This window comes from Eleutherodactylus coqui, chromosome 1, assembly GCF_035609145.1.
Source record: "Eleutherodactylus coqui strain aEleCoq1 chromosome 1, aEleCoq1.hap1, whole genome shotgun sequence".
Classification (NCBI taxonomy): Eukaryota; Metazoa; Chordata; class Amphibia; order Anura; family Eleutherodactylidae; genus Eleutherodactylus; species Eleutherodactylus coqui.
Genome location: NC_089837.1, coordinates 397,700,664 through 397,727,181, shown reverse-complemented (window position 1 = coordinate 397,727,181; position 26,518 = coordinate 397,700,664). Strand labels below are relative to the sequence as shown.

Sequence of the window (26,518 nt, the reverse complement as noted above, 5' to 3'; positions counted from 1 at the left end):
TGCCAGTGTTGGAGTTGTAAGGAAACTTTGTTCCTGGAACTTGCTAATTAAAATTTCTCATCTCCAGCACGCACATGAGGAGGATATTTTTGCAGTGCATATAGCAAATAAAACTGCAATAAAAAAACTCCAAATATGACATATGTTCACTGGGTCTGCAAAGACATATTGTATGTGACAGTTATAGCTTATAAAAGCTACAAGCCAAGGAGGAAGAGAAGCAACATGTAACTGACATGAGATAAGGAACTTGATTGTTTCACCCATATCAGATTAACGACATTTTAACTCCCCTATGAAGCTTTTTTTCAAACTTGAAGCTTCATGAAGATGTTGAAAAGCGCTAGTTGAACACTAGCATAATGGCATTCCAATGTTCGCTTCTGTCCTAGGAGCTGATTAAGGGAAAGATTGGAAGCATAGGATTCGGCAAATGTTAGAACTAAACAGACCACATTTCCTATAATGGGGTTCATCCACTTTCCAGCATGCCGTCTGATGAAATTGCAGAGCATGCTGCGCTGTTTCGCCTTGGACTTTATACTGGATCTGTATCAGAGGCTCCAAGCCCGCAGCACAGATGTGAACATGGCCGTATCTGACATTGCTCAATAATGGCTCATTTACACGCAACGATTGTTGTTCAAAATGCATTCAAACGCATGAATTTGCGCGATAATCATTGCATCTAAACGTAAAGCCATCATGCACTTTTCATTCGTCGCTCAGTTTCAGCCAGCATGAAAATCAATCATTGCTGGTTCGCTCACTTCTCATTACGTCTAAACACTCCCCGCTTAGTGCTTCACATAGGAATATGAAGCACTGACTGCAAAGTCAGCGATTCTCAGCAGTGATCTGCCTGTCTAAACTTTCTGCATGAGCGCAAACAACTAGTGATGTCACTTGCTCGTGTGCTCATTTAAACGAGAATCGTCTTGTGTACATGGGGGATAAATCATGTTCTTCATCTCTCACTTTTATCAGGTTTTGCATTTTCGCCTCTTTTCTAGTGAAATATGTTTTTGTGTTCCTCCTCACCTCTGTAATTTTAATTATTATAATTTTTTCTATTTGTATGTCCATCAAAGGTTATCAAGACCCACATTGGGTTGAAACGCGTTCTTTGCTCTGATGTTTTTTGGCACTAAGCACTAAATAAAGCAGGTTCTTTTGTTACGGGAAGCCGCTTCAACTTGAATTCTTTCGTGTCCAAGCAGTAGAGCAGGTAATGTGTATCTACGTGCGCATGAGCGTTGCGTTTTTGGGGAGCGCACAATGCTTTTTTGTGCATGCTTTGGCATATTTTACTGTACTTTTTGCAGCTGGAAGGCATGTTCATTTGCATGTGGCAAAAAAAATAGTCACCGATTGAAATGACTATTTAGTCTAATGAGTTCCAGATGTTCTTTTTTCTGTGCACTTATGCAATTTTTCCTGCATCTCCTAGAGTATTTTGCACATCCCCACTAACTTCTATGGGTAATTTTGCTGCCCAAATGCACAGTAGAGTAGAACATTCTGCATTTTTTTGCACAAACAAAATGCACAGGTAAAATATGCAAATGTGAACGAACCCAATAAAACCAACCTCTGCAGACAACCACACGAGTTTCCAGTAGACATAAACATACTCTGAGGCCGGATTCCCATCAGCACCTGGCTTTCCATTTTCCATCATGGGATCAGGACAATAGACTACTGGAATCATCCTATGATGGAAATGAAGCTAATGGACCCTATCGACCCTAATGGGGTCCGACAGCCTTCCATACTTCCCTCTGGCAAATTCCCAAATTAGGGCAGCATGCTGCACTTTTTACCTAGTAGTTTATATTGGATCTGCTCCAGAAGCTCAGAATGGAGACTTTGATGCAAAGTTGGTTTACGTGCACCACTGGCACCAGCAAGAAGTTAAAAATTAATGTCGTTACATATTATTTTGGCAACATACCCACTTTATATGGTCAGGCTAATGATTGGCACGCGTGCAGGGAGAGGATGCAGAGCCCGCTCTGCTGGCACGCGCGCCGACGGCTGCTCATCACGATATTCATTACCGTCTGGGATGCCGACTTTCACATGCAATAGAGGATCAGAAGTGTTCCCCATTGATGTCACTGGGAAACCTTGCATCGCACTCGCATGCACATCACACGACGTGCAAGGTATGTAAGATCCCATTGAAATCAATGGGCGTTGTGTTCCGAGGCACATGAAAAATATAGGACATGCATTTTTTTTCTCACAGCATCTCTGTGAGGGAAAGCATCGCTCATGTGTATGACTCCATTCAAAACAATGGAGTTCATATTCGCACAAGTCTTATGAGTCTTGCAATGTGCAAAACTCACTTGAGATTAGCGCTCTTGTGAAACTGGCCTTAGTGGATAATCTGTGGCCTTAGTAGTTTTGTATAATTTGTTAAAACAGGCTGCACTGATAATGCACTACACACATAAATAAAGACAAAGTCAGAATCAATTAAATAAAATAATTTTATTAGTACCTTGTAGTAAATGTATGTCATTTTAAATCATCCAGTGACAATCAATAAGGCTGGGTTCACACGGGGCGTATTCCCGTCGGAAATCTTGCGGTTTAAGCCGGGCGAACCGCCGCGGTTTAAGCCACGGCGGCTTTGAAGCAGCCCGGCCGCCTGCTTTTCCGTTGCGGCCGGCGCTCCATAGAGGAGAGCGCGGCCGCGACGAAAATAAACAAAAAAAAAGTAAATAGACATGCTGCATCTTCTGAAACCGGACTTACTGCAGTGGATTGGCCGTCCCATGTGGACGAGACTTCTGAGAAATCTCGTCCACATGGCTGGCTAATGCCGAGATTAGCGGCCGCGGGCGGATTTGCCACGCCCAAATGCCGCGCGGCAAAGCCGCGGCAAATGCGCCCTGTGTGAACCCAGCCTATGATTTATGCTAAAAAAAAAAGAGGACCTTTAAGAATCCTAGAATGGTAGGGTTGGTGCTCAGTGCAGGATTTACTAAATCATCCCAGACAGATATTTGTCCAGCCTTTGTTTGAACACTTCCATTGAAGGAGAACTCACCACCTCCCATGGTAACCAGTTCCACTCACTGATCACCCTCACTGTCAGAAAGTTTTTTCTAATATCTAATCTGTGTCTCCTCCCTTTCAGTTTCATCCCATTGCTTCTAGTCTTTCCTTGTGTAAATGAGAATAGGGCTGATCCCTCTGCACAGTGACAGCCCTTCAGATATTTGTAGACAGCTATTAACTCTTCTCTCAGCCTACCTTTTTGCAAGCTAAACATTCCCAGATCCTTTAACCGTTCTGCATAGGACATGAATTGCAGACCGCTCACCATCTTGGTAACTCTTCTCTGAACTTGCTCCACTTTGTCTATGTCTTTTTTAAAGTGGAGTGCCCAGAAGTGGACACAGTATTCCAGATGAGGTCTGACTAAGGAGTTCGATCCCCTTGTTCCTCTGCTACATGTGGCGCCTAGAGCTTTCTGCATTGCATAAACAACCAATGTTCTGTAATGTCTTGCTCCATGGCTGTTCATGTTATGCTGATGTCACAAAAAGCTGCAGTTACAAAGACTTATTGTAACCCATTTACCTGTTTAACTATTTTAGTTCTATACAATGTTGAAAGTGTGTATTTCTTGAATAGTATCCCTTTACATATCATGGTAATATATAGTATTTGTTCTATAACAGTTCATTAATGAAATGAAAATAGAGATTTACAGAAATGTGCATATTCCTCTCGCACCTATGGGTCAAAATGGTCCTCACATAGTATCAACAGAATGTCTTGATGTCTGGGACATCAAGGGGTGGAGAGTGCTGGTCCTATTACCCGTCGGTCCACACTGTACCCAGTGGATGAATACAGGCAAATCAAGAACAGAAATGCATGAACCATGTTTCAGGAAATTTGATACAGATGATATGTAGGTAAGTACTAGCATCAGTGTTTCTGGTAGTGCAATGCGCCACTTACTAAAATAATATAGTGAAAGAGATTGGAGTTGGTCATAGGTCCTAAACCAGGAGAGCCGGACAGCAGCCATATGCTTACAGGACCCGTGATGATGTCACCGTCATGTGGCCAGTCACTGGGGCTCTGAATTCCGCCCCTGATGACGGTGACATCATCACAGCCCCTATAAGCACACAACTGTAAGGCTCAGCATGTTTTAGGACCTATGAGGACGTCACTGTCATGTGATCAGCGGCAGAGCTCTGGTGACTGATCACATGACGATGACATCATCACATGTAACTCACACCATCACTCAATCACACATCACTCACAGACAGGTGGTCGTTAGTATTTTGATATATATGTTTCACTGCTAGGTCATTGCTAGCATAAGTCCACTTCCCTCAATTGTGGAGCGCTTGGCTATAACAATTCCCTTGGTGCTACAAACCAAATATGGTGGTGGAAAGGGTCCAAACCAATTTCTTCATTATTCACAGGTACACAAGCAGTGGACCCAAATCACATGGATCTGAGGGACAGCAACATGCTTCCATCTTTATCAGGCCCTAGACTTACCTCCAGCTTTACAGTGTCCATCATCATTTGAAGAGAGCGCCAAAATGCTGCGCAATCAGTTTATCAATGTGTGGTCAGCTGATCAAAAGTAAGATCATCTGATCACGGGGTACTATGATAATAGTAGTGAGTCCACTGATGATCGTTGGTGTATACTGCCAGTCTCATTCATGATGTTTATGGTGTTTGAAGGACATCTAGTGGCCAGTTAATGTTAGTACTGGTTCAAAATGAAATACAGGAGTTGTGTTAAAAGGACAGAAAAAAGCTGGAGGGGTTCAGGGGGGTCATTTATTCTGTCCTTTAACACAGCTCACGTGAGGTCAAGTGCCTGCTATACATGACTAATGTATCCATTACTTTTACCAAAATGCCAATTAAAGTTCTTGAAACTGAAAACAATGAGCAACTGGATTGCATTACGTGGAAATGAACATTATGTGCTGAACAGTAGGAGAAACTAATGGAAGGCAGCGAGAGCAAAAAGGGCTTCAGTGTAACATGAGGGAGGGGGAAGCACCATAAAGTGGTATGGGAGGTGGGTGGTGGCAACAGTAACAAAGTGACAAGAGGACTGGAGAACAGGAAAGGGGCATCCTGTGTGATAAGGGGGATCTATTAGGGGCATCCTGTATGTTAACCCCTTAGTGACCAAGCCTGTTTACGCCTTAATGACCAGGCCAAATTTTGCAAATCTGACACGTGTCACTTTAGCATGGAAAAAGACCAGAAAGGTTTTGCATATCCAAGCGATTCTGACATTGTTTTATCGCCACATGTTGTACTTCATTTAGGTGGAAAAAAAAGACCGATAGAATTTGTGTTTATTTATTAAAAGCGCCAAAATTGGGAAAATTTTGAAAAAATCGTCATTTTTTCACATTTCCAACTGCAATATCTCAAATATGTGCAAACATAATATAGAAATTTTTGCTAAGATTTATATTTCCATCCGTTTACTTTATTTTGGGCGCACATTGGAAAAACTTTCGTTTTTTTTTAACCATTTAGGAGACGTACAAATGTAACATTACTTTTCAGCATTTTGAGGAATACTTTGTTTTCCTACACCAATCCAAGATTGGAAAGGCTCATAGGAGTCAAAATGATAGATACCCCCACAAGTGACCCCATTTTAAAAACTACACCCTTTAACGTATTCACTGAGGGGTGTCAAGAGTATTTTAACCCCACAGTTTTTTTCAGGAGTCAATGCAATTTAGAAGAGAAAAACAAAAATTTCATATTTTTGCAAGTATGTCATTTTAAAGACAGGACTTTTTTCTACAGTACACATGAAAATCAGGATTTGCACCCCAGAATGGATACCCCTGTTTGTCCCGTGCTCAGAAACATACCCATTGTGGCCCTAATCTTACGTTTGGATGCACAATGGGGCCCAAAATGAAAGGAGCAATCGGTGGCTTTCGGAACAGAAATTTTGCTTGAAGGAGATTTAGGCCCCATTGCCCACTTGTAGAGCCATTGAGTGACCAAAACTATGGAGAACCCCCACAAGTGACCCCATTTTGAAAAGTAGACCCCTTAACGAATTTATCTAGGGGTATAATGACTTTTTTGACTTCACAGTTTTTGAATGAATCTAAGCCAAGCCGAAGGAAAAAAATTACAATTTTCATTTTTTTGGTAATTCTGTCATTTTAAAAGCAGTTTTTTTGTACAGCACATATATGAATGAAGACTTGCACCCCAAAATGGATACCCCTGTTTCTCCCGTGCTCAGAAACATACCCATTGTGGCCCTAATCATATGTCTGGATGCACAATGGGGCCCAAAATGAAAGGAGCAACCGGTGGCTTTCGGAACAGAACTTTTGCTTGAAGGAGATTTAGTCCCCATTGCCCACTTGTAGAGCCCTTGAGTGACCAAAACGATGGAGAACGCCCACAAGTGACCCCATTTTGAAACGTAGACCCCTTAACGAATTTATCTAGGGGTAGGATGACTTTTTTGACTTCACAGTTTTTGAATGAATCTAAGCCAAGCCGAAGGAAAAAAAATACGATTTTCATTTTTTGGTAATTCTGTCATTTCAAAAGCAGTTTTTTTTGTACCACACATATATGAATGAAGACTTGCACCCCAAAATGGATACCCCTGTTTGTCCTGTGCACAGAAACATACCCATTGTGGCCCTAGTATTACGTCTATATGCACAATGGGGCCCAAAATGAAAGGAGCAACCGGTGGCTTTCGGAACAGAAATTTTGCTTGAAGGAGATTTAGGCCCTATTGCCCACTTGTAGAGCCATTGAGTGACCAAAACGATGGAGAACCCCCAAAAGTGACCCCATTTTGAAAAGTAGACCCCCTAACGAATTTATCTAGGGGTATAATGACTTTTTTGACTTCACAGTTTTTGAATGAATCTAAGCCAAGCAGAAGGAAAAAATTACGATTTTCATTTTTTTGGCAATTGTGTCAATTTAAAAACTGTTTTTTTTGGAAAGTGTACATAGGAATGAAGACTTTCGCCCCAAAATGGATACCCCCATTTGTCCCGTGTTCAGAAACATACCCATTGTGGCCCTAATCTACTTAAAGGAAACATAGCTAGGCCTATAATGGAAGGAGCACCCGTTGGATTTCAGGGTACAACGGAATAAATTCCAGTCCCCATTGCCCACAGTTAGAGCCATTGAGCGTCCAAAACGATAGAGAACCCCCACAAATGACCCATTTTAAAAACTAGACCCCTTAACAAATTCATCTAGGGCTGTACTGCATATTTTGACCCCAAAGTATTTGAATGAATCTAAGCAAAGCAAAAGGAAAAAATTACGATTTTCATTTGTTTGTCAATTTTGTCAATTTAAAAACTGTTTTTTTTGTACAGTGTACATAGGAATGAAGACTTTCACCCCAAAATGGATACCCCTGTTTGTCCCCTGTTCAGAAACATACCCATTGTGGCCCTAATCTACTTACAGGACACATGGCTAGGCCCATAATGGAGGGAATGCCCGCTGGATTTCAGGGCAGAACTGAATAAATTCAAGGCCCCATTGCCCACTTATACGGAAAAGAAATTGACTTCCTAAAAATAATCCCCCCCCCCCCCCCCGCCATCCCCATTTTTTGGCATTCCCTAAATATTAGATAAAGGTAATAATATAAATGCGTTTTATGTCCGAAGACAGGGGTAATTACGGAGGCTGGTTGGGCTGGGCACATGGGGCAAGAAAACCGGGTATCCCCCCCCCCTCCTCTCATGTATTTTGGGGGGTATTTCGTAACCTCAGCAGCGGGGATGGGGTGTAGAAAGTGGCGCTGTGAGGCTTTGTAATCTTGCTGCGGTGCAGCGGTCTCACAGAGAAGGCGCTCAACAAGCTGCTCCTGGAACTGCAGGAAGGCGAGCGTTCCCGGGGCTTCTTGTAAATTACGGATTACAGGTAGCGGTCTGAATAACACCGGGCTCACGTAGCCGTAGGCGGAATCTGCTTGCGGAGGCCCGCAGCGGATTCCAGCTGTGAACCCGGCTGTGACCCTGCGTACGGTTGCGTAATGTACTGCACATAACTGCCTACTCACACAGGCGGTTTTTTGTTTGCATTTCCCGCACCGTCGCTTAGAGTTGACCCGGGTACCCGCAGCCCGTACACAATGTGTTTGCATATGGGCTGCGAGTATATCCGCGGTCATAGAGCACAAAGGGCTCTAGGTCGCAGATATTCGTGGTAAAATATAGCATGCTGTGTTCTGTTTCTGCGAGTGGATTACGTAATTCCGACCCGCTAATTGGGGGGAATTGTGTAATCCAATGCATGCGATTGATCCGTGGATTACCGCTGATCAAGCGCATGCAGAACCTGTAATTCCTCTCTGGTCACGCGTGACCGGCCTAATGTTAGATCGCTACTTTATCACGTGACCGGGGACCGCTCAGCGAGGCCGCCGGTCACTGCTCCAAGCACTCAGCAACCGTTGGTCGCTGGGAGCAAGGAGATTTAACATTTCCTGGGCTTCCCGGCTCCTGCGAATGTGTCCGGCATTTTGCCGGCGGGCGCATGCGCAGCAGCCGGAAGGGTCCATGGAGGATAATCGCATCTGGATTCAAATGCGGAAGCCTCCGAGAAGATGTTTCATCTCCCCCCACCGATCGCATCAGTGAGGGGAAATGAAACTGCCACTTTTTAAAGAACTTTTACGTGATCGCCATTATGCATTGGATAACGGCGATCACGTGACCAGTAACCGCATACCGCGGCTCCCCGTGACATCTCCAGGCTCTTGGCTACCTTTTGTAGCCAGTAGCAGGGAGATTTTATATTTCTTGGGCAATCTTTCACTTTTGCGCATGCGTCCGCCATCATGCTGACGGGCGCATGCGCCGAAGCTGGGGTAAGATCCGCGGATCAACATCCCACCAGGGAACGAATCCGGGTCCTTGGGTACGTAATTTCATCCCCCCTTACGGATACGATCCATAAGGGGAGATGAAACTTTAACTTTTTAAACTTTTTTTTACTTTTTAACTTTATATGATCACCGTTATCTGATGGATAACGGTGATCATATGACTGGAAACCGCATACAGCGGTCCCCAGTCATATCTCCCTGCACTCGGCTATCTGTGACAGCCGGGTGCAAGGAGATTTTGAATTTGCCGGGCTCGCCGGCTTCTGCACATGCGCGCCGCATCGGCACATCGCAGAAGCCAGCGGGGGGTCCAGACACCAGCCGGAGGACATCGGCAGACCTGAGGTGAGTATTTTCACCTCCCCTCATGGATCCGATCCATGAGGGGAGGTGAAACTTTTCTTTTTTTACACTTTTTTTTTAACTTTTTTGCGATCGCCGCTATCCATTGGATAACGGCGATCGCGGTACCGGGGACCGCTCACCGCAGTCCCCGCTGACATCTCCTGCCTCCCGGCTACATACAGGAGCCGGGAGCCAGGAGATTTTAAGTCTCCCGCGCCGCCGGGCCTTCTGCGCATGCGGCTGACGTAATGCCGCCAGGCGCGCATGCGCAGAAGGACGGCTACGGCGCCCAGAGCATCGGGACAGCTGGGAGTCGTGCGATGGACATCGGTGAGTAATTTCAGCTGCTCCGATGGATCTGATCCATCAGAGCAGCTGAATCTTTAACTTTTTGGGCACTTTTATTTACTTTTTTGCGATCGGCGCTATCCATTGCATAGCGCCGATCGCAATGCCGGGGGGGGGCTCCGAACAGCCCGGGATGACAGCTCCATGCTGTCAGCTACCTGCAGACACCGACAGCATGGAGCTGTCACGTCCACAGCCCGAGGGGCATTATTCTCTGCAGGAAGCATGTTTTTACGTCCTCAGAGAATAAGGCCCACTTCGGGAGGATGTAAAAACACTATGGGCTGGTCGTTAAGGGGTTAAGGTGTGTGTGTGTGTGTGTGTGTGTGTGTATGTGGGGGGGGGCTATTAGCAGCATCTTGTGTGATACAGGGAGCTATTAGGGGCATCCTCTCAGATAAGGTGTGGGGGGGGGGGGACTTTTACCTGCATCCCATGTGATAAGAGAAAGAACTGTAAGGGGCTTTCTGTGTGATAGTAGGTGAGGAGGAGAACTATAAGGCTAAATTCACACGTAGCGGAAAATCCACAGCAAAATCAGTCATTTCTGCTTCAAAATCCGGACCATTAATGCGCATTTTGGCACGGATCCACGGGCAATTTCACCATTTCAATAGGAGGTGTGGTTTGCTGTGGATCTACACCAAAATCCAATTCCAAATCTGCCAAGACAGTGTGGATTTTCTGCAGTTTTTGACAGAAATGATGCCGATTTTTACCTGTGGAAAATCTGCACCATTTCCGCTGTGTGTGAATGTACCCCAAGAGGCATTCTGTGTGACGAATGTAGTGTAGAATCTTGTAGGGAAGCCCACAACATACAGGAATGGGTCCGCAGGAAGAGTAGACATATTAACCAGACAAGTAAGCACCTAACAGAATTATGTAATGTCCCTTCAGGTCAAAGATATGCCGCTGCGTCTGGAAAGGGTTTCTTAGCAAAATAATAACTCCTTTTACTTTGCTAAGATTAGTGCAAACATAAAACCGATGGTACTGGGAGTGGAAGTAGTGAGGTCTGGATGAGCTTGAAAATGGTGTCACTTGGAGGCATAGAACTTGTCGGTCGCGACAGCGTTGTGGCATGGTGGCCTTGGCGCAGGCCAAGACCTTTAACCTTGCTATGCAGGACAAGGGTTAATGCACCATGTGGAGAGACTGCTGGGTGCTGTCTCTCTTTGCTGCATAGATGCATGTTGGATTAGTCGTGCCTGGGAGAAGGTTGGAGGTGTGGTTCCCTAATTGCTCTGCCAGTCCTCAGTCATTGAGTAGTCTTATATTCTCACCCCTTCTTTTCCTTAGTGCTGCTTAATCTCCAAATAGAGAAGAAATGGAGAGTGGAGCTCCTCTGTGCTGGGTGGACTGCTACTTACAGAAAAGTTGCTGCGGTTTACTTTTCGGTTGTATTTTCTGTTTTCATTTCTGTATTGCGTTACTGTTCAGTTCATTGCTCCAGGGGCCTGTATGGGGACAATCAGGGCCCAGGAAGAAGACCATGGGGCCGCCTTTATCGAGACGATTACTCCGCTTCTAGGCAGGGACCCTTCACCCCCTGCTAGGTTAGGGCCAGGTTTCTTTCTCCCTGGAGTGGTATTACTGTTCAGCATAGCATGGTGCACACTGTTCTACAGTGCATAGTAGCATTCAACTGCAGTGGTTGTGAACGTCACCCTGCGTCTGTGCTGAGTGTGGTGCTTGTGTGCCACATGGACGTGACAATAATATTGGGTTTAGGTTTGCTGTAATCTGGCGCTTATACAAAAAATACACATCAGAATTGCACTTTTTTTGATCACACAGTCTCCAAGAAAATCATAAGAAGCAATCAAAAGTCATGCTCCAAAATGGTACCAGCAGAAACTACAGTACATCCTGCAAATAAAACGCGCCCTCGCACAACTGTTGATGAAAAAATAAAAAGTTATAGCTGTCAGAATAATTGCACTGAGACATAGAAAAACAACACATAGGGTAGCTACAATCACTTAAGATTGCGCTGTGGAGTATTATTCCATCACTCATTTGCATCATTCATCATACAGCAGCAATTACAACAAAAGTAGGTGACTTTTCCAGAATTTTATAGGCAGTGCATTTCCAGTGATAGGAACTGTGGTGACACCTAGTGGTCACACTGCATAGTGCTGCCATAATGGAGACCATCTTATCTCTACCAACGTAGAGACATAGCCGTACCAATTTAATTACTTTGTACATCACTCATCTCATGCAACACCCCTACAAATATAGAAATAAAAAGGGAAAAATTAGATCTCCAAGAATGTTTTAAAGAGAGTTCTCATGTAATTTTATGATATGTATTATGCTTCATTTCTCTTAACAGAGCCTGTCTGTTCCTTTACGAAGGTCTATTCTGGGGATTGCTTCTTTATACTGGTTATAGTCATTACGTCTTTTGCGCGGTCCTCTTTGTCGCATACAGACTGTTTAACTGGTGAGAATATTAGGATATGCAGGTTCGATGTACTGCACCTGATACAAAAAGATTCTTCACATACTTAGGAAGTATTTACACAAACAGTTTTCCCATGTGAGTCCCATTCTATTATAACATGGATGGAACTCGCACAAAAATATAACACAATTTCAATGGGTTTAATTTAAATGAGTGAATTTTCACTCGACCTGATAGGGCAAGATCGAAAAATGGCAGTATGTCCCATTTTTAGCTTTTCTGTTCCAGAATTGCTCACTGTTTCCATGGCGCACCTGCACTACCGTCCATAGTCTTTGTCTTGGCCCGCTCACTGCGTTGATCGTGGTCACTGGTGCACCCTTGGCCTTCTCCATTCCTCCCATGTCGTGCACTTGTTCTGGGGCATGGCTTGGCATGCTCCCCTCAGCGCTGTGCTTTGGTCGAGCTGGTGCTCTCTCATGGGCTGGGGTCGAGAGCGGTCATGTACGTAGACACTTCCAGCCGGGCTAGTGATATAATCTAGCTTCTGGCTTCTAGGCCTGTATAGCACATAACTAGAGGTGGAACTTCCAGTTGGTGTGTGGGGATAGAGCAGGACTTCCGTTTCGCGCATGTAGGGGGCGGATCGTTCCCCTTGCCCGTGCAATATTAATGAGCCCGATCCTTCCTATAAACAAGGGGTTCCTACTTCACCACTGTTCCCCACCGCTCTGAAGGTTTAGGAGTTGACTTCCGGCCCACCTCTCCGCACTGACTGTCTGCTTCTCCACCACTCCCACCAGCTCTAGGATCCTCCTGGGGGAGTGATGATATCTCCACGGGGGAACAAGCAAGGGTTCTTGTTCCTATTTCAAGCGAAGCCCCAAACGCACCCAGAACTGATCTCCAGCAGCCATTCATCACCTGGCTGATTGCTTGCCTGGGCCAAGTACCCTCTGTCCTAAGGGGCATTCTTCTTCTTTATAGACATTATTGTCTTCATTACAGCCATACTCTGCTCTCTTCAGAACGTATGTCTTTCACCTTTCACTATAGTTTGCATGGAGAGGAACAACACTGAGTTGACATCATCACAGATGCTGTAAGTACACAGCTGCTGTCCGGCTCTGCAGGTTTTTAATAAAGTGAAGGACCTGTGATGACGTCACCGTCATGTGATTGAGGTGGAGCTCAGAGCACCAGTGACTGATCCCATGATGGTGGCATCTTCACATGTAACTGACACAGTCACTCACTTACAGATAGGTGATCGTTAGTATTCCATAGCAAATGAGGCCGTGGGGCATGCATATATTTATATTCCACAACACTTCTGCTCGATTCAACCCAAACAACCAATCACTGTGAAGAAGCCAACCCAAACAACCAATCACTGTAAATCAGCCAACCCAAACAACTAATCAGGTTGCTGGAATTGTGAATCAACCGACCCAAACAACCAATCAGGTTGTGAATCGAGCAGAAGTGTTGTGAAATATAGATATATGCCTGGGGGATGCATATATGTATATTACTCCCCAAATGCACACCATTTGCAACCTGATTGGTTGTTTGGATTTACTCATTCCCGGTGATTGGTTATTTGGGTTGGCTGATTCCCGGTGATTGGTTATTTGAGTTGGCTGATTCCCGGTGATTGGTTATTTGGTTTGGCTGGTTCACGGTGATTGGTTGTTTAGGTTGGCTCGTGTAGAAGTGGGGAGTAATAGTCTAATATGCGTGGGGGATGGTAGGGGAGCATATATTTCTTTTCAGCCCCACTTCTTTAGTATTGAGCAATTCCAGCAACCTCATATCCTCGTGCACATCTCAAAAGGAAGGTGTTGTCCCCAACAACCAATGAGGTTGCTGGAATTGCTCAATGCTACAGAAGGGGGTCTGAAAAGAAATATATGCCGTAGGGGATGTTGTCTGCTCGAAATCTGCACAGGGATGAAGTACATGTGATGACGTCACAGTCATGTGATCAGGGGCGGAGCATGTAACTCACTCACAGAGCCCAGGTGACTGATCACATGATGGTGACACCACCACAGGTCCTGGAAGCACACAGCTGCTGTCAGGCTCTGCATGTTTTATGACCTTTGATGATGTCGCCATCATGCGATTGGGGAAGAGCATGTAACTCACACGGATAGGTTGTCGGTACTATTTTGACTATTGTATGCGCGGCATTATCTAACATCGTTATATCATGCCCTCAAATATCAGTCAACCAATATCTTCATAACCACACTGTTATTACCGGCTCCGGACAACTTTTCCTCCCTCCACAGGCTATCGTATACCTACCACACTCTCGCGGCTTCTCCAAGTCAACCAACTCTACAGCATCCTTAGATTCTCCCAGGGGGGAATATTACAGGCAATTTTTGCTCTTGAGAAGGGCATTCTCGGCACTGAGCTCCATCACACTTGTGTTTTTTTAACGCTGTTTTTTTTAACGCGATTGTCAATGGGACTTTCTAATGCTAAAAACGTATCGCAAGTTCGTGCTTTGCGATTTTTGTGCGCTGCATTTTTAACATTAGAAAGTTTCATTGACATTCATGTTAAAAAAATGCAAGTGTGTGGGAGCCCTAACACTGAGGCAACTTCTTGGGCCACTCCAACAGTAGCCTATCACGGCGATCCTTTCCAAGCATTGGGGCGATTTTTCACTTGTACGAGTGCTAACGTGCGCAGCGTGGGGAGTGGCAATGCTCTACATCTCTTTATAAGGAGCTCTAAACAATAGCATCATTTCTTCACTGTAGTTCTTTCTAGGTACGGCCTCTGTACCCAAGCTCAGGGCATCAGGCATATTGTGTTATTAATAGAGATGAGCGAGCATGCTCGTACGATTATTAGCATACACGAAGGTACTCGTTACTCGAGCGAGCACCACGCGGTGCTCGAGAAAATTTCACCATCTCCTCCCCACATGTTTAGCAGCTTTTTTAGCCAATGAACATGCAGGGAAGGCTTTGGCACCTCCTGCTATAATGTGCCAACCCTGTGCACGTCTATAGCAGTGATTGGCTGGCCAGATCAGGTGACCTAGAATCATAAAAACTCAGGTCACATGATGCTCGCCTCACACGGAGGCTGGATTAGCTGAGGGTCAGAGCTGCTGTGAATGAGGGAGAGCAATAGTGTAGGTTAGAAGGAGCGTTTAGGCAGGGATCCATCTTCAAAGAACCCAACGGTCCTTTTTAGGACTACAACTCCTCTTTTGTGCATCAGCAGTTTGGCTGCCTGGGACCAGTAGTGCGCACAAAGCATTCACAAGCATCCCAGCTGTATACTGCATACTGTTACCGGTTCTATACAGTATACTGCTACTGGTGTACACAGACTGTATAGGAACTAACAAAACTCCTCATTTTTCATTTTTTTATTTGTTTTTGTACAAGACTGTAGACATTTTTCAGGGTCTTTTTTTTACTATAGTGTACGCAAAATACCCCAGTGTGTGTCCTGTCAATCCACACTATATAACCAGACTGTACACATTTTTCACGGTCTATTTTTGGCTTAAAGCATACGCAAAATATCTCACAGTTTGCGTAGCATTTTGACGCAGTGCATTATACAACATGATCAAGACTAGGGGTAAGGGTCGAGGACGAGGGCGTCCGAATGAGGGTGTGGGCAGAGGCCGAGGTGGGGTGCAACAGTGCTTACTGCAGAGGGAGAAGTAGAACGCCATGTATCTATGCTCCCTAGCTTCACCTCACAGTTTGCAGGTCCGCGTAGTAGACCATTATTAAAACCACAACAGTGCAATCAGGTGATCACGTGGATAGTGTGTTCCACACAGTCCACTCGCGCTAGCCAAGGGACTGGATCTGTAAATCCTCACGCTGCTCCTCCTTCCTCCCAGCCTGCTTACTTCATGAAAAGGAGAAATTCAGAACAGGCATACTCACAGGAACTGTTCTCAGGTCCCTTCCCTGAGTCGCAAACAATGGTTCATGAGCCACTTGAGGAGTTTGTCATGACCGATGCCCAAAATTTGGACCTTTCACAGTCTCGGGGTGATGAGGGTGGGGACTTCCAAGTACTGTCTCAAGAGGTATTTGTTGATGATGATGAGACACTGTTGTCTGTCAGTGAGGTTGTTGCTAGGTCAGTAAGTGTGAGGGAGGAGCAGACTGAGGATTCAGAGGAAGAGCTGGTGGATGATGAGGTGGCTAACCCGACCCCTTCAGAGGGGGAGGCAAGTGCAGGTTGGAAGAGGCAGTGGGGTGGCCAAAGGGAGAAGCAGGGCCAGAGCAAGTAATCCCCCAACTGTTCCCTACAGCACCTCCTCGTGGCAAGCTCCCGTGCAGAGGGCTAGGTGTTCAAAGGTCTGGAGGTTTTTTAATGAGAACGCGGATGACCGACAAACAGTGGTGTGCAACCTGTGCTGCACCAAGATCAGGAGGGGAGCCACCACTACCAGCCTGACCACCACCGGCATGCGCAGGCATATGATAGCTAAGCACCCGACGAGGTGGAACGAAGGCCATTCACCGCCTGCGGGTCACACCACTGCCTCTTTCCCTGTGTCACATGCTGGCACTGAGATGCAATCCCCCTCCAAGGACGAAGGCACGAGCGTCTCCCGCCCTGCACCCACCCCTTCACCTGCACAGTCCTCCACTGCCTCCACCAATGTGTCCCAGCGCAGTGTTCAGCTGTCCATAACACAAACATTAGAGTGCAAGCGCAAATATGCAGCCACCCACCTGCATGCACAATCGCTTAACGTGCATATCTCCAAACTGCTGAGCCTGGAGATGCTGCCATATAGGCTGGTAGAAACTGAGGCTTTCTGCAACCTCATGGCGGTGGCTGTCTCTCGCTACTTGGTCCCCAGTCGCCACTATTTTTCCCGCTGCACTGTCCCCGCCCTACACCAGCACGTGTCACGGAATATCAACCGTGCCCTCACCAAGGTGGTTACTGGGAAGGTACACTTAACCACCGACACGTGGATAAGTGCTGGTGGGCAGGGACACTACATCTTCCTGTCGGTACATTGGGTTAACTTGGTGGAGGCTGGGACCGAGTCTGACCTTGGGTCTGCTCACGTGCTACCCACACCGAGGATTGTAGGTCCTACCTCGGTCATGGTTTCTCCGGCTTATTATGCCACCTCCTCCAACCCCCCCCCCCCCCCACTCCTCCTCCACCTCTCAATTACCATCTGTGAGCACGTCGCCTTTAGTTAATAGCTCGAGGCACTGCAGCACTGCCGTGGGAAAGCATTGACAGTCTGTACTAGAAACTCCTGAGATTAGGTGACAAGAGCTGTTGCAGGGTTTGACGGAGCAGACAGATCTGTGGCTTTCGACGCTGAACCTCCAACCAGGCATGGTCGTGTGTGACAATGGGTGTAACCTGGTGGCAGCTCTGCAACTTGGCAGACTAGCACACGTGCCATGCCTGGCCCACGTGTTCAATCTGGTGGTTCAGCTCTTTCTTAAAAACTACCCCAATTTGTCTGAGCTGCTCATCAAGGTGCGTCGCATGTGCGCACATTTCAGAAAGTCCACCACAGATGCTGCCACTCTCAGGACACTGCAACAGTGCTTCCAGCTGCCAGTTTACTGACTGTTGTGCGACGTGCCCACGCGCTGAAATTCAACTTTGCATATGTTAGCCAGGGATTACGAGCAGTGTAGAGCCATTGTTGAATACCAGCCGCAACATGCCCCTCGGAGTGGTAGTCAGCCTCCACACTTCTTCACAGAGGAGTGGGCATGGATGTCTGACATCTGTCAGGTGTTAGGAAACTTTGAGGAGTCAACACAAATGGTGAGCGGTGATGCGGCCATCATCAGCGTAACCATCCCACTGCTTTGCCTGCTGAGAAGGTCGCTGCTAAGCATTAAGGCCGACGCTTTGTGGATAGAACAGGAGATGGGGGATGACAATACGTCACTTGATAGCCAGACCACCCTCATGTCTGTTTCTCAGCGCGTATTGGAGGAGGAGGAGGTGGGGGAAGAGACTGCTTCCCACACTGCAGAGGGTACCCATGCTACTTCCTTCACATTTGTTCAGCGTGTATGGGCTGAAGAGGAGGAGACTGAGAGTCATCCTCCTAGTGAGGACAGAGATGTGTTGCGTACTGGGACTCTGGCACACATGGCTGACTTCATGTTAAGCTGCCCTTCCCGTGACCCTCGCGTTAGACACATTCTGGCCAACACGGATTACTGGGTGTTCACCCTTCTCGACTCACTGTATAAGGAGAACCTTTCCACTTTCATTCCCGAAGAGGAAAGGAGTATGAGAGTGATGCAATACCACAAGGCCCTGGTGGAAAAGCTGATACTAAACTTCCCATCTGACAACACTAGCGGTAGAGGACGTAGTTCAGTGGTCCAACTAGCAGGGGAGACGAGGGGAACAGGCAGCATGTCCAGCGCAGGCAGGGGAACACTTTCCAAGGCCTTTGCCAGTTTTATGGCACCCCAGCTAGATAATGTCACCACTCCTCAGTCTAGGCTGAGTAAGAGGGAACAGTGTAAAAAGATGGTGAAGGAGTACATAGCCGACCGTACCAAAGTCCTCCGTGATCCCTTTGCTCCATACAATTCCTGGGTGTCAAAGCTGGACACGTGGCACAAACTTGCGCTGTACGCCTTGGAGGTGCTGGCCTGCCCTGCCACTAGCGTGTTATCAGAGAGGGTTTTTAGTGCTGCTGGGGGGATTATCACGGTTAAACGTACCCGCCTGTCAACTGACAGGCTTACACTTATTGAGATGAACAAAGCCTGGATTTCCCCAGACTTCTCTTCTCCGCCAGTGGAAAGCAGCTAAACATAAAGTATCTTTGAGCTGGAACTGGAGAACCATGCACCCTCTATCACCCCAAAAAAGGGTAGAAGTAGCTTGGTCTATCCTTCTCTGATCTTCCTCCTCTTCCTCCTAAACCAGCATGTCAGCACGCTCAACAGCCAATTCTTCAGAGGGCCAAAAGGCTCTTTAAAAACTATTTTTTTCGGAGGGCTGCCTCCAGGCTTTGCCAAAACATTTTTTTCTGAGGGCTGCCTCCAGGTTCTTGCCCCCAATTTTGAAGAGTTTCACCACTAGAGTTTAGTAAACGTGCTGGTTCCAGCTTGATACACCCTCAAATGTATCCCAGCGCAGTGTCCAGCTATCTGACACCAAGACAGAATAAATTGTCCTGGTTTGGCCACTCTAATTTCTTCATAGTACATACTGTCTTTCCCTGGGGTACTGGTTAAAAAGCCCCTCGGGGAGAGGCAGGGGCTGGGACAGGCGGTAGCTTGCCTGTCGGTGGACCGCCACCTGGATCCCATTAAGCAAGTACGAGCTCTATGTTAAAAAAATATTTCAGGGGTTCACCTGCACTCTGGGTAAGCAAATCTTTCAGGGGTTCCCCGATACTCTTGGTACACAAATTTTTCAGGGGTTCGCCTATACCCTTGGTAAACAAATGTTTCAGGGGTTCGCCTACACTCCTGGTAAACAAATGACCTGCACTCTCGCTCAAAAAATCTTTCAGGTTCTCATTTGCAATCTTGGTAAAAAAAAATTCTTCTTAAAATGTGTTGTTATCTTCATTAAAAATGTAGAAGTACTGGCCTCTGAGTCCCCCTTATGCTGGCGTTTGTGGCTAATGAAATGCTGCGACGGAGGTGGCATGAGATGACATTTACAATCATACATTAATTTGTCTGCGATTTGTCAGCTATGAAGCACAATTTTAAAACGGTCACACGGCGTACGGAAACGTATCCAGGCGCGGTGTCCATCTTTGAATACTAATTTCCTTACAGTTCATGCAGTCTTTCCCTGGGGCACTGTTTAACAAGCCCCTCGGGGAGAGGCAGGGGCTGGGACAGGCGATAGCTTGCCTGTCGGTGGACCGCCACCTGAATCCCATTAAGCAAGTACAAGCTGTCGCTCAAAAAATCTTTCAGGTTTTTACCTGCACTCTTGGTAAACAAATCTTTCAAGGGTGCACCTATCCTCCTGGTAAACAAATCCTTTTAGGGGTTCTACTACACTCTTAATAAACAAATCTTTCGAGGGTGCACCTATACTCTTGATAAACAAATCTTTCAGGGGTTCACCTACACGCTGGGTAAAAAAATCTTTTGTTTTAGAATGGGTTGTTGAATTGTGGAGATGTGTAGAAGTACTGGCATCTGAGTCCCCTTTATGCCCACGTTTGTGGCTGATGAAATTTTGTGATGGAGGTGGCATGGGATTGGAATTATGATCATACGTTAATTTATCAGCAATTCCCAAGGGAGGCGGCAGAGGGGAGGCTGCGGTGCACTGACTGAGTGTGTCCCCGCTCCTTCTCAGCACTTTGAGAAAACGCATCAAAGACCACAGCTCTTTCCCATTAGCCCCAACAAGGTGTCCGTCGTGACGTTTTGTGAGGCCTTATTTTACTGCCGTCGGCGCTATCAGGGGAGACAGGCCTGCTCCTTCCGCCTTCCTGGAACCGGCGCTGGGCCTGCACCGCCCAGGATTTTCCTCATACCGGTTCTCTGACACCCTCTTCGCCTTGCGGCCGGGGACGCTCCGTCGAAGTCAGCCTTTGCCTTTTTGGGCGTCCCCTGGAGCACGGAGCACAGAGGTTTGGCCCTACCGTGGGTTATTAGGCGATTTTTTTTTTCTCTTTGCATGCTTCCTCAACTGGCAGAGGCATCGTTGTGTGCCTGGCCGCTCGGAGGGGGTGCCCGGGTCAGACGGCCACCCGCCAGCTACCTCGGCCGGACAGGCAGAGTAGGGGCTCAGGGACTCCATGGCTTTGCCCCAAAGGAAGGCGGCAGAGGGGCGGCTGCGGTGCGTTGACTCGAGTGTGCGCGTCCCCACTCCTTCTCAGCGCTTTGAGAAAATAGGTCAAAGACTGCCAGCTCTCACCCAGTACTCCCGGACAAAGGCGGGTTTACCCGAACCCCCGGGACAAGAGGAGAGGGCTGCTCCTCTTTTGCATGCTGCTCCGCACGGGGGCGCCGTCGGACGTCAGGAGCCGGAAGGACTGGCCTATGGTGTCGCCGAGCTCCCGGCGGCGAAGTAGGCGAAGGGGTGCACCTTACCCCGTCTGGGATGGGGACAGCTGGACGCTGCACTGGAAAAAATTTCAGTACGCTGTGGACGAAGGCTCGTGCCTGCCTCCTGGGGGGGATTGGACAGCAATGCCAGCATATAACCCAGGAGAAGAGGCAGTGGTGTCCCCCGCAGTTGGTGATTGGCCTTCGTTGCACCTAGTGTGGTGCTTAGCTAAGATGTGCCAGTGCGAGTGCCTTGCTGATTATGGTCTGGCCCAACTAAATTGTTAGGGGGGTGACCGCCAGGCTCTTGTCCCCAATTTGGCCTAATAGTGCGAAATAGGAGCCTCAGATGCATCCATGCATGCTGCCTCTGCTGTTCCCTATCCGTTTCTGTGGTGTTTCCATCACTTTCTGATGTTTTCGGGTGATTTACACAACCTCCCCTCTGCGGAGCATGGGTCACCTTGAAAAATGCTCGAGTCTCCCATTGACTTCAATGGGGTTCGTTACTCGAAACGAGCTCTCGAGCATTACAAATAGCTCGACACGAGTAACGAGCACTGGAGCATTTTGGTGCTTGCTCATCTCTAGTTATTAACCAAAATAATGGTACTTAGCACATGTTAGAAAATCATCACTTGAATTCCCCTGGCAGCCGCTGGTTTCTAATGGGCAGGGAGCGTTTGTTAGGTACTTGCCTCCTTTGAGACCCACATTTACAAAAAAAAAAGTAATTGTCTATGTGGTATATGAGCCGTGGACATCCAGGCCTCAGGCAACCCCACTGTCCTGCGAGCTCTTCCACCTAGATGGTCCCCCTTCAGGGACTGTTGCCTCTCTGGAGATTCCCTCCTATCATGTCAGGGCAATAATGAGGCATAAGAACAGGGATTGTATAATGAGACGCCTTGCAGAGCGGAAGGTTTTATTCTCCTTGTATTTTGACTGCCATACTTGAGACTTAAACCGTAGTTGCACATACCCCCTCCTTTGAGCAAGCAGTGGTTTATGTAAGTGATCCCCCCGATCACAGCAGTACAGCTAGAAGTAGAGGGCGACTTTGGCCACGATGAAGGTCACATGATCGCATTGCCGTTGAACTTAATGGAGTGGCAGAATGCCACAACTTCACAATCACAGCAACCTGCAACTGGCACTGTGACTCTACTGGGTTTGATGGCGGTACTACACAGAGATCTTTGGTTGTACAACGTCACCGTGCAGTTCTAGCTTCATGGTTCCATAAAGGCCTATTTAGACCAAACGATTCTCGCTCAAAAAATCGCTCAAAGACTTCTTTTGAGCAAGAATCATTGGGTCTAACTGCACGGACATACTGCAGTCTTCGTTAACAAGTCGCTGATTGTTGTCTTTCAGCAAGCTGAAAGAGAAAAACCAGTCCTATCAGGAGCACCTGCTAAGTTCTCAGCGGGATACAGCTGATACTATTGTTTTAACTGGTATCCTGCTCAGAGAACACAGCCAGAGTATGAAGAGGACAGTGGTCTAGCTGTGTTCTGCATACCCCAAACGGAGCGGCCTCGCAGTGATTTTCAGGGAAGGGCTTTAAATATAAGCCTTCCCTGAAAATCATTCTGATCAAGTGTAAAAAATTTTAAAAAATACATATATACTCACCTCCCCACCGCTGCCAGGGCTCAGCGGCGTGTAGCCAGGTCTTCTCCCTGCACTGCATTGAAGTGCTTTCATCAGACGGGGACTTAAAATCCCTGCCTGATGAAAAGAGCAGTATCCGATTGGCTGAGCGCTCAGCCAATCACGGGCAGCGCTCAGCCATTCAATGAATGACAGCTAAGCACTGCCTGTGATTGGTCTCAGCGCTCAACCAATCACAGGCAGAGCTCAGACATTCATTGAATTTAACAAATTGCCAAGCGCTGTCTGTGATTGTGTGAACGCTCAGCCAATCAGATACAGCTCTTTCAGCAGGCGGGGATTTTAAATCCCTGCCTGATGAAAGAACTTGAGAGCAGTGCAGGGAAAAGACCTGGCTACACGCGGCTGAGCCCCAGCAGCAGCGGAGGGGTGAGTATATATATTTTTTACACTTGATAGGGATGATTTTCAGGGAAGGATTTATATTGAAAGCCTTTCCGTGAAAATCACTGCAGGGTTGTCTGTGTTCTGCATACCCCACTCGGAGTGCTCAGCTGTATACCAGCTGACTGCTCCAAGAAGACAACAGCTGTATGCAGAAGATAGTGGTCCCTCTTGTCTTCTGCATACAGCGTGCCTTCATTTACACACTTATGCCAAGTATACACACGTATACTGCGGTTTGAGCGATCATCTTGTCGTGTAAATGCACACAACAATTATGACTCAAAAGATGCTTTTGAGCGATAATTGTGTCTAAATTAGGCATTACACAGAGGAGGAGTCAATAATGGGAATTGCACCCTTAGGTTACATTCACACGGACGAGCGCGATATTGGGCGGAGCAACTTGGCCTGCTATAATGCGTTTACATGTGGCTGCCAGGCGTTTCATCATTCCAAACCCTCTCTCATCACTTCTGTGAAGCTGCCATCCTCAGGTGAGTTTCATCAGAGGATCGCAAGTAGTTGCCATTGATTTCAAGGGGAAACATGCCATCACACGGAGTGTGAGTACTATGCGACGTCCTTAAAAGTCCCATTAAAAACAGTGGGCGATGTGTTCGGAAGGAACGCCAAAAAAAATAGGATATGCTGCGATTTTTATTTAACCTTAAAAAAAAAGGTTCATGTGAATAACTCCATTCAAAGGAATGGAATTCAAACTGGCACGTCTCGCAACGCACAGAACCCTACGAGATTCACGCACGTGCCCAGCTTCTACCCTGTACCCCTATGTGCTGCGGCACTGACAGCGGGCGCCTGATCACCTGGGGACCCCCGACAATTAACGATGACCTATCTTGAGGATAAGTCCTGGAAGTCCCCTGTAAACCCTTAATGACCACAGACGTAATGTTACATCCTGCGGTTGTAGGGTATTTCTTACAGCCGACACCTGGTGGCAACAGCTCAGATAAGCCGTGCGCTCCGATAAGCCGTACCGCGGCCCTTCCACAATTGACGATGCAAAAAAACGTTGTGGATTCCACGACAACGCAGGAAAAGCAGAAGTTAAAAAAATCTGTACTGTGCATGTCTGACCGCGAGCCGTGCGGACCATCCGCAGTACAGATGAAGACGAAAGTAACAGGTACGAGCGGACGCCGCTGCTGGCAGAGCCGGACTGTGCTGCGGGATCCGGCTCTGCCGTGTGCATTGGGCCTTACACACACCCATGTAGTGGGACGGAAGAGTGGCAGCATGTTCTATGATACGCTGGCCTGACACGGGACTAATGCATGCACACGTGTCCTCACATGGCACGCAACATGCAAGTAGCTTCCGTGGTCCGCTCACCATCCGCTGTGTAAATAGACCGCACACCGAGGCTCCAACATACATCCAGTGGGCAAACTAAAAACGTCTCTCCGCTAGATTTATCAATTCTGTGTTGTCGTTCCTCTATTATTCCTCCTGGCAATAGAGTATCCTTGGGTTAGGATCGCACATGCAGCCGTCAATGTAGATATACACCTCCCAGAGGAATAACAGAGGAGCAGCAGAGCACAGCGAGGAGCTGCTCTGCAACGGTCACATACAGGTACCGACCGCAGCAGGTGGACGCCGCTCACCCCGCACTTACCGGCGCGTCTCGGAACTAGAGCTGCACTACACGCGCTTTACATGCAGAGGGCGCTCCGGGCATCTCGGAGGGAATGGATTGTAGGCCGACCAATCAGCTTCCAGAGGCGTGGCGTCCTCCCACTTCCGCCCGGCCTTGTACGTCCCGTTGTTGGTGCGCTGGCCCCGCCCCCTCTTCCTTGTCATGGTCATGGCTGCCGGCAGTGAAGAACCTTTCCCTTTTCACGGGCTTCTTCCCAAAAAAGAGACCGGCGCCGCGTCCTTCCTGTCCCGGTACCCGCACTACGATGGGCGCGGGGTGCTGATGGCGGTGCTGGACACCGGGGTGGACCCGGGCGCCCCCGGGATGCAGGTACATGAGGGCAGCCGTGTCTGATGCACTTCCTCCCCCGGCGAAATGTCCCCGTGCCCGGCGCCGCGCTGCTGCTCCTCAGCGGACTTGTGTCGCTGCTAAAAGAGGCCTGGCACGGGGGAGGAGCCGGCACGTCGGCACGACTACAGTGACAGTCGGGCGGGGGAGATGCTGGACACTGCAGAACACCCCTCTTTGTCAGGGAGAATGGTACCGCCCAGCTGTCATTCTGTTCCCCTATAGCAGTCCTCAGGGACCCCCAACAGGCCATGTTTTCAGGACATCCTATAGTAAGAACACCTGTGGCAATGTGTGAGGCGCCGACAATAATTACATCACCTGTGCAATACTGAGGAAATCCTGAAAACATGACCTGTGGGGGAAACTGAGGACTGGAGTTGGGGAACACTGGTCTAGAACAGCCAGGGAGAGGTGCAAGTGATGCAGAACAATATAGAATGGGGCAGAGGAGTGACCATGGTGATACCCCCCCCCCCCCATGGTCAGCTGGCGTTTAGCTTGAGACCCCCTAATATCAGGAGTTGTAAGACCCTTCTGCACGGAACGATTAGCGTTCAAACAAGTAAAAGTGAAGCCTGATCATCCAGTGTAAACGCGGCCGGCGGCAGACGACTAGTACATTGGTCACTTTTGGTTTGTCGTTCGTTCTGTGTAGGGCTACCAATCATCGCTGGCTCATTCACTAATTGTCTGGTGTAAATGCCGATAATTCAGTCCCTCTCATTCCTTTAGGCCTCATGCACATGCGATTTGCGCAGCGGAAGACCTGCAGGTCAGCACAGAAATGCTTTTTAAATGCTTGTCAGCGATTGATCGTCTTTCCCGCGCAGATGGATGCTGATGGATAGCGGATTGTCTGCGCGGGGGGAAAAGTATCACAATCCCAAAGTGACTGTCTTCCCCCTCCTCCACACCTCCCTGCTTGATCTCCAAGCAATCAGAGAGGTATCTGCCTACAAATCAGAAATTAAATTGCCATCTTCCATAGAGATCAATGGAGCCTATCTGCGCAGAATCCGCGGTAAAATGGAGCATGCTGCGGTTTCTATTCTGCATGCGGAATCTGCAAATCAGATCCGTGTGTGTGCTGAGGAAGCTCCGTGCTTTCCTATGGGCGACTAGTACAGCAGATCTCCCGCGCAGGTGTCGATCACAGGTTCCGCAAATCTAATCCAATCCGCCCGCATGCGCGAGGCCTTATACAGTGAATGACTGAAGGGTTTCTCGTGTGAACGAGCCAGCGATGTATCTGCTGTATAAGCCAGCGGCCCGAACGAACGCCCACATCACTCGCTCGTTCAAACGATAAATCTTATGTAAAGGGCCCTTTGGAATATGTATGCGCTATACAAATAGAGGCGGGGCGGCACTTGCCCCGT

The 26,518-nt window shown here is 47.7% G+C and overlaps 1 protein-coding gene across 2 annotated transcripts in view; it reads left to right on the top strand.

The window, feature by feature from the left end:
• Positions 1–24,919: 24,919 nt before the first annotated feature.
• The window catches only part of TPP2 (tripeptidyl peptidase 2), a 67,936-nt gene continuing 66,337 nt past the window's right edge, over positions 24,920–26,518 (top strand). Inside the window, exon 1 of one of the 2 annotated variants that reach the window (XM_066580095.1) lies at positions 24,920–25,118. In XM_066580095.1, coding sequence (XP_066436192.1) covers positions 24,951–25,118 — 168 coding nt within the window. In that variant the 5' untranslated portion in view covers positions 24,920–24,950. The remainder of the gene's footprint in view (positions 25,119–26,518) is intronic. The other variant, XM_066580103.1, reaches the window with a different exon arrangement.